At 52.2% G+C, this 7,402-nt stretch overlaps 1 protein-coding gene across 2 annotated transcripts in view; it reads right to left on the minus strand.

Moving 5' to 3' along the window:
* The window catches only part of LOC129053148 (serine/threonine-protein phosphatase 2A regulatory subunit B'' subunit beta), a 51,982-nt gene extending 47,293 nt beyond the window's left edge, over positions 1 to 4,689 (minus strand). The window contains exon 1 of one of the 2 annotated variants that reach the window (XM_054545311.2): positions 4,099 to 4,689. In XM_054545311.2, the coding sequence (XP_054401286.1) occupies positions 4,099 to 4,422 (324 nt within the window). In that variant the 5' untranslated portion in view covers positions 4,423 to 4,689. Of the gene's footprint in view, positions 1 to 3,186; positions 3,330 to 4,098 lie in introns of those variants that run through there. The other variant, XM_054545313.2, reaches the window with a different exon arrangement.
* Positions 4,690 to 7,402: the final 2,713 nt, after the last annotated feature.

The following is a 7,402-nucleotide window of genomic DNA, read 5'->3' on the forward strand; positions in this document are numbered from 1 at the left end:
TACTTTTGGAAAACGTTCTAGATCCATCAGAACACGTCGGACAACCACCGGTAATTTAGAACGCAAGGAGCTCACCTCAGATTGCCACCCACCTCTCACTCAGCAAGTAGAGAGGCTGGTCCATTTTGGCTGGAAAACTGTGGTGCTACATAAATATCACTTCGTGACATGCTTATTAGTGCTGCTGATGGAAGGCCGGTGTTCAGCTGAAAAATTTCAAATGGTATAAACAAGTTCCAAGGGAACATTCTGAATATTTCAGGCTTCTTGGGACACCAGACGCACCCGCCATACGTGTTTCTATAACATCTGGAAGCAATGTTTTATCGCTTTAAACTGCACAGTATAAAACTACAGAAAGCATTTTTAAAAATACATAGCTGTCGGCGGGCGCGGTGGCTCACGCCTGTAATCTCAAAACTTTGGGAGGCCGAGACAGGCGGATCACGAGGTCAGGAGATTGACACCATCCTGGCTAACACGGTGAAACACTGTCTCCATTAAAAATACAAAAAAATTAGCCGCGCATGGTGGCGGGCGCCTGTAGTCCCAGCTACTCAGGAGGCTGAGGCAGGAGAATGGCGTCAACCCGGGAGGCAGAGCTTGCAGTGAGCCGAGATGGCGCCACTGTACTACTCCAGCCTGGCGACAGAGCGAGACTCGGTCTCAAAAAAAAAAAAAAAAAAAAAAAAATACACTGTTGTCCACTTGTAATTACTGGAGATTTACTACCAGATAAAGCAAGAATAAAACCCTTAGGCTCATTAACTAAGCTGAGCAGAAGAGATTGCCAACAAGTGGGTAACAGAAACCAACCTAGAGAACTCGAAACAAACTCTAACAGTGAGACCAACTCAGGACTATAACTGTGTAAATGAAAAGTAAAATCTGAAGGCCCACAACCGACTGAACAGACTCCCCATTCTTGGCCAAGAGAAACCTTTTTTTTTTTTTTTTTTTTGAGACAGAGTCTCACTCTATCGCCCCAGCTGGAGTGCAGTGACGAGATCCTGGCTCACTGCAACCTCTGCCTCCCCGGTTCAAGCAGTTCTCGTGCCTCAGCCTCCCGAGTAGCTGGGACTACAGGCACCCGCCACCACGCCCGGCTAGTTTTTGTATTTTCAGTAGAAATGGGGTTTCACCATGATGGCCAGGCTGGCCTTGAACTTCTAACCTGAAGTGATCCGCCCACTTCAGGCTCCCAAAGTGCTTGGATTACAGGTGTCAGCTACTGGGCCCAGCCCCAAGAGAAACCTTAAAAACTAAGTTCAGGCTGGCGCACTGGCTCACACCTGTAATCTTATTTTTTTGGGAGGCCAAGGCAGGCGGATCACCTGAGGTCGGGAATTCGAGACCAGCTTGGCCAACATGGAGAAACCCCGTCTCTACTAAAAAAATACAAAATTACCAAGGTGTGGTGGTGGGTGCCTGTAATCTCAGCTACTCAGGAGGCTGAGGCAGGAGAATCACTTGAACCTGGGAGGTGGAGGTTGCAGTTACCCGAGATCGCAACGTTGCACTCCAGCCTGGGCAACAAGAGCAAAAGTCGGTCTCAAAAAAAAAAAAAAAACAAAAAAACAACTAAGTTCCTAGCCATGACTAGATGGGAGTTTGGACACACCTCCTTATACCCCTCCTCCTTTGGCAGTTTAAACACAACTAACCAGCAAAAAGGTTAAAATCGACATCGTAAGACTGACAGAACAGACACTGTGGCAAAGAAGACCAAGGGCCACCTGAGGTGAGGGTCAAGTCACACACCGCCTACACTTACAGAATAAACTACAGTTCCAACTGCCAAAGCATTTCTTTTTCTCCAGCAGCTAAATGTCCTTTTAGCTTATTCACTAGAGACAAAGGTCTCTTTGCAGAGACCTCTGCAGAAACTCGTTTTTGAGTTTCAAGAATAAGGGATGTTTTTCTTTCTCTCTATTGCTTATCTTGGCCTCAAGCTCACACGCCCAAGACTCTCTCTCTCTCTGTCTAGATATATATAATTTTTTTTTTTTTTTTTAGACAGGGTCTTCCTCTGTTGCTCAGGCTGGAGGGCAGTGGTGCAATCTCAGCTCACAGTAATCTCGGACTCCCAGCTTCAAGCATTTCTCCTGCCTCAGCCTCCTGAGTAGCTGAGACTGCAGGTGCGCCATCACGCCTGGCTAATTTGTGTATTTTTAGCAGAGACGGGGTTTCGCCATGTTGCCCAGGCTGGTCTCGAACTCCTGAACTCAAGTGATCTGCTTGCCTCCAACTCGCAAAGTGCTGGGATCACAGGCATGAGCCACCATGCCTGACCAATATAAACAATATTAAAACATCTGCAGCTTCCTGTCAGATCCTGATGAACAGACCCCTCTGTTCCACCAGCCGTAACTACAGCTTTGACTGGGAAAAGACTGATTCCAGACCAGGTGTGGTGGCTCACGCCTGTCATCCCAGCACTTTCAGAGGCTGAGGCAGGTGGATCACCTGAGGTCAGGAGTTTGAGACCAGTCTAGCTAAGAGGTCTAGACCAGTCTAGCTAAGAGGTGAAAGTCCGCCTCTACTAAAAATACAAAAATTAGCCGGGCGTGGTGGTGTACACCTGTAATCCCAGCTACTCGGGGGGCTGAGGCAGGAGAATCGCTTGAACCCGGGGGGCGGGGGTTGCAGTGAGCTGAGATTGCACCACTGCACTGCAGCCTGGGTGACAGAGTGAGAATCTGTCTCAAAAAAAAAAAAAAAAAAAGACTGATTCCAATCACTTTATCCTGATAACTAGTCACCACGGACTGGTTCTGGCCGGTTGACAAAGGCTGCAAACTTGCTTAACCTTTTGACCTAGGGGGCCTAACCGTAATGCATTTAAATGTTAAGTCTCAGCTCCAAGGTGAACTTGGGAGTAGGTAACATGCATGTTTGTTCAATACCCATGGGTCAGGACACCCTTGGTGAATATCCATAGCTCTTCCTATAACTTCTTGAATATATACACTTGGCCAACCCACTCAGCATAAATTCCTCTCATCTTTTTTCCCCTAAGTGCTTGTTTTTAGTTTTTTTTTTTTGTTTTTTTTTTTGAGATAGAGTCTTGCTTTGCTGCCCAGGCTGGAGTGCAGCCTCTGCCTCCCGGGTTCCAGTGATCCTCCTGCCTCAGCCTCCCGGGTAGCTGAGATTACAGGTACATTAGCCAGAGGGTGCGCTTCTCACCTGCACTGAATAATCACCTTCTATGAAATAAATGGCGCTTCTTCTTCTAAGAAATACAGTGGGATTTTGGGAGGCTGAGATGGGAGGATTGCTTGGACCCGGGAATTCCAGAACACTCTGGGTAACACAGCAAGACCTCATCTCTGCAGAACAAACAAACAAACAAAAACAAAAATTAGCCTGGCGTCATGGTGCACGCCTGTAATCGCAGCTACTGGGGAGGCTGAGGCAGGAAGTCCAGCTGTGTTTGCGCCACTGCACTCCAGCCTAGGAGACAGAGCAAGACCCTGTCTCCAAAGAATTTTAAAATAAATAAAAAAGGGGACCGGGCACAGTGACTTGCGTCTGTAATCCCAGCACTTTGGGAGGCCGAGGCAGGTGGATCACTTGAGGTCAGGAGTTCGAGACCAGCCCGGCCAATATGGGGAAACCCAGTCTCTACTAAAAATACAAAATTAGCCGGGCGTGGTGGCGCGTGCCTGTTGTAGTCCCAGCTCCTTGGGAGGCTGACGCAGGAGAATCGCTTGAACCTGGGAGGCAGAGGTTGCAGTGAGCCAAGATCGCACCATTGCACTACAGCCTGGGCAACAGAGCAAAACTCCGTCTCAAAATAAAATAAAATAATATAAAATAACATAAAATAAAATAAAATAGGAAGAAAGCCTTTCTACCTTTATAAATTGTGTGATTTTTAGGTTAATAACTGTCAATGACGGAATGTTCAATTCGTGGGACTTTCTTGTCTGTGTGTGTGTGTGTGTGTTGGGGGAGGGGGTCGGGGCGGGGAACAGACTCAATATGAAACCGTTTTGGGGTCTGACGCTCTCCCACCAGCCTCCACCATGCAGCCACACGTCCGCTATGCGACCAGAGCCACCTGCGCAGGTGTTAGCAGAAGGAAGAGTAACTTACTACTCTCGTCCCTGCGGATCTACGGGTGCCTCGAGCGTGGGGCGCGTTCCTGGGGCTGGAGGCGGCGCCCAGGGGCAGCGCAGGGCCCGGACCGGGGGTTCCCGGGGGTTCGAGCCCGCTGGGCCTGGGGGCGGCGAGCGTGGCTGCTCGCCAGGCCCCGGGCAGCTCCCCGTCCCCCGCGGTCGGCTGGTCCCGCCCGGGCGCCTTGATCCGGCGCAGGCAGTCCTGCAGCATCCGCTGCGTGCTGGCCTCGCTGAGCCAGTACAGGAACAGCTCATCCACCTTCATCTTCAGGACCGGCTGCAGTACCTTGCCGGGAGGCATGGCGGGGGCTGAGCCCGGGGCGCCTCCGGACGCCCGCGCCCCGCCCCGCCCCGCCCCGGGGGCTTCGGTCCGGCGCGGACCGACCTCGGTGATGCGAGCACGGCCCGCTGAGGGGGCGAGGCGCAGGGAGCAGGGCCCGCGCCTTGGGAACTGCGCGGACTCGCGGGGCGCGGGGACCAAGCAGGGGGCGCGGTCCGGCCCGCGCTGCTCAGGACAGCTTCAAAACGGGCGCGCCGGCCGCGCTCCCAAACAAGAGCGCCCGCGTTCACGTCACTGAGCCGCGTCGTAGCGATGATGTCATCACGAGGCGACGCCGCCGCTGGCCACGCGCACCCCGCGGCCCTCGGAGCCTTTGCAGGAGGCTTTGGTGGGGCCAAGTGGCTGCGCTGAGGACGGGGGAGAGGCTGTGGCGGCCCTCCCGCCCGAGATTTTTCTGCGTTTAGGATTTTTAGAGGCCCGGCCCATGGTGGCGAGGCGGCCTTAGAGCTGCGGAGACGCGAGCATGCGCACTGCCTGCCTGCCAGAGCGAGGGGAGGGGGAAACCTCCGCATAGAGCATGCGCCTTGCCTACCGGTGGAGGAGCGGAGTGCGGGAGGCCGGTCGGTTGAGCATGCGCGGTGCCTGCCCGTGGGGCGCGAGCCAGCGGCGGGGAGGTGTGTGAGCGGGTGGGGCTGGGGGACGGGAGTGCGCCTGCGCAAAGGGAGGCACTGGGAACGAGCGAGTATGAGGGGTGCGCGCCCGCCGAGCTCGGGAGCGAGCGTGCGTCCTGCGGGAGCGCGCGAGGAAAAGATCAAACTTCTCAATAACAGAGGGCTACGTGGGACCCAAAGGGCCCCGTTTACTTTAGCTTTGCTTATCAAACAGTAGAGACAGGTTGGAGGAGTTGGACCCCTTTAAACGTTGGTGTTCTGGGATGAGCGTGAAGTGCTTTGAAAATTGCAAAAATCATCCACGTCCAGGGAGGTGACATTAGTTAAATAACTTTACCCAATGGTTGTTTTTGTTTCTGCTTTTAACAGTATCCATAAAAACACTGCATTATCATCTGTCTGGCACACATGCACCTGTTTCCTTTACATCTTGCCCCGCTTTTTATTCATTTTTTATCAAAATAGGGTTTCACCTGGTGTTGCACCCGGTTAGAGAGTAATTTCAAGGTCTTTTATGAGCCAGGTTCTCCTACTTCTGAGCTGCATAAATCGAGCTAGAGTCAATAAGTAACTCTTGGCCGGGCGCGGTGGCTCACGTCTGTAATCCCAGCACTTTGGGAGGCTGAGGTGGGAAGATCACGAGGTCAGGAGTTCGAGACCAGCCTGGCCAGCATAGTGAAACCCCATCTCTACTAAAAATACAAAAATTAGCCGGGCATGGTGGCGTGTGGCTGTAGTCCCAGCTACTCAGGAGGCTGAGGCAGGAGAATTGCTTGAACCCAGGAGGTGGAGGTTGCAGTGAGCCGAGATCACACCACTGCACTCCAGCCTGGGCGACAGAGCCACACTCTGTCTCAAAAAAAAAAAAAAAAGTAACTCTTTTTTTAGTTTTATTTTTTTTTTTGAGTTGGAGTCTCGCTCTGTCGCCCAGGCTGGAGTGCAATGGCAAGATCTCAGCTCACTGCAACCTCTGCCTCCCGGGTTCAAGGGATCCTCCTGCCTCAGCCTCCCGAGTAGATGGGATTACAGTCGCCCGCCACCATGCCTGGCTAATTTTTGTATTTTTGGTAGAGACAGGGTTTCACCGTGTTAGCCAGGATGGTCTCGAACTCCTGACCTCAAATGATCCACCCGCCTTGGCCTCCCAAAGTTCTGGGATTACAGGCGTGAGCTACCACGCCCGGCCTAAATAACTCTTTTTGTTCGTTTGAGACAGGGTTTTGCTCTGTCAGCCAGGCTGCGATCTTAGCTCAGTGCAGCTTTGATCTCCTGGCTCAAGGTATCCTCCCACCTCAGCCTTCCAAGCAGCTGGGACAACAGGCACGTGCCAACATGCCTGGCTAATTTTTAATTTTATTGTTTATAGAGATGAGGTCTTGCTGGTCTCACACTCCTGGCCTCAAGCAATCTTCTTGCCTTTGCCTCTGTCTCTGCCTCCCAAAGTGTTGGGATTACAGGCATGAGCCACCGCACCCAGTTTAAATAGCTCATAAACGATAGTTTTGTGTTGTGTACATAATGATTTGAATTTCAGTTTGTGTTCCATGATTGGATATAAAAATCCGAGTGTACTTGGTCACAAGAGCGCCATCACACAGGAATTCTGTGAAGTTATTTTTCCTAATTGGGAAGCAAACGTTTGTGTGTGTGTGCTCGATGCTGTGATTTCTGGAGGGAAGTGAATATATTAATACAGTTCTCTGTTTGAGTGTTTATCGGACACAGACGTCTTTTCAAGGAACAAACGTGCTTTTCATTCTGGGTGTTTCGATGAGCTGCGAGTCACTGTTTGAAGCATCGCTGTGGTTTTGAGGGGAAAGGGCTTCCTTTGAATGCCTGCACAAGAGGGCTTTCTCTGCCAGGTTAGTGGGGCACAGTGGTGAGGCCCAGGGCCAACAGGACAGAAACCAACTCAGGGCAGAAACAGAATGCACCTTCAGTCTGCGCTGGGGCCCGGGGGCCCACTCGGTGCAGGCTCTGCTGTGGGAGAACAAAGAGGTGCTGTCGGGTCCCCAAGGCTGGCAGGGCCTGAGGTGTTGCAGAGTTTGCTGGGATGTGGCCAGGTGCAATTAGCCAAGCTGCTCCACAGCCGGATGGACGCCCTGCCTGTTCGGGTCTGTCCGTCTTGCAGGGATGGTGGGTGGCCACCAGAATTGTCCTGGGGAGAGAAAGGTGAGGGCAGGCCGGGTGCAATGGCTCATGCCTGTCATCCCAGCACTTTGGGAGGCTGAGGCGGTGGATCACCTGAGGTCAGGAGTTCAAGACCAGCCTGGCCAACATGGTGAAACCCCGTCTCTACAAAAATACAAAAATTAGCCAGACATGGTGGC

This window comes from Pongo abelii, chromosome Y, assembly GCF_028885655.2.
Source record: "Pongo abelii isolate AG06213 chromosome Y, NHGRI_mPonAbe1-v2.0_pri, whole genome shotgun sequence".
Classification (NCBI taxonomy): Eukaryota; Metazoa; Chordata; class Mammalia; order Primates; family Hominidae; genus Pongo; species Pongo abelii.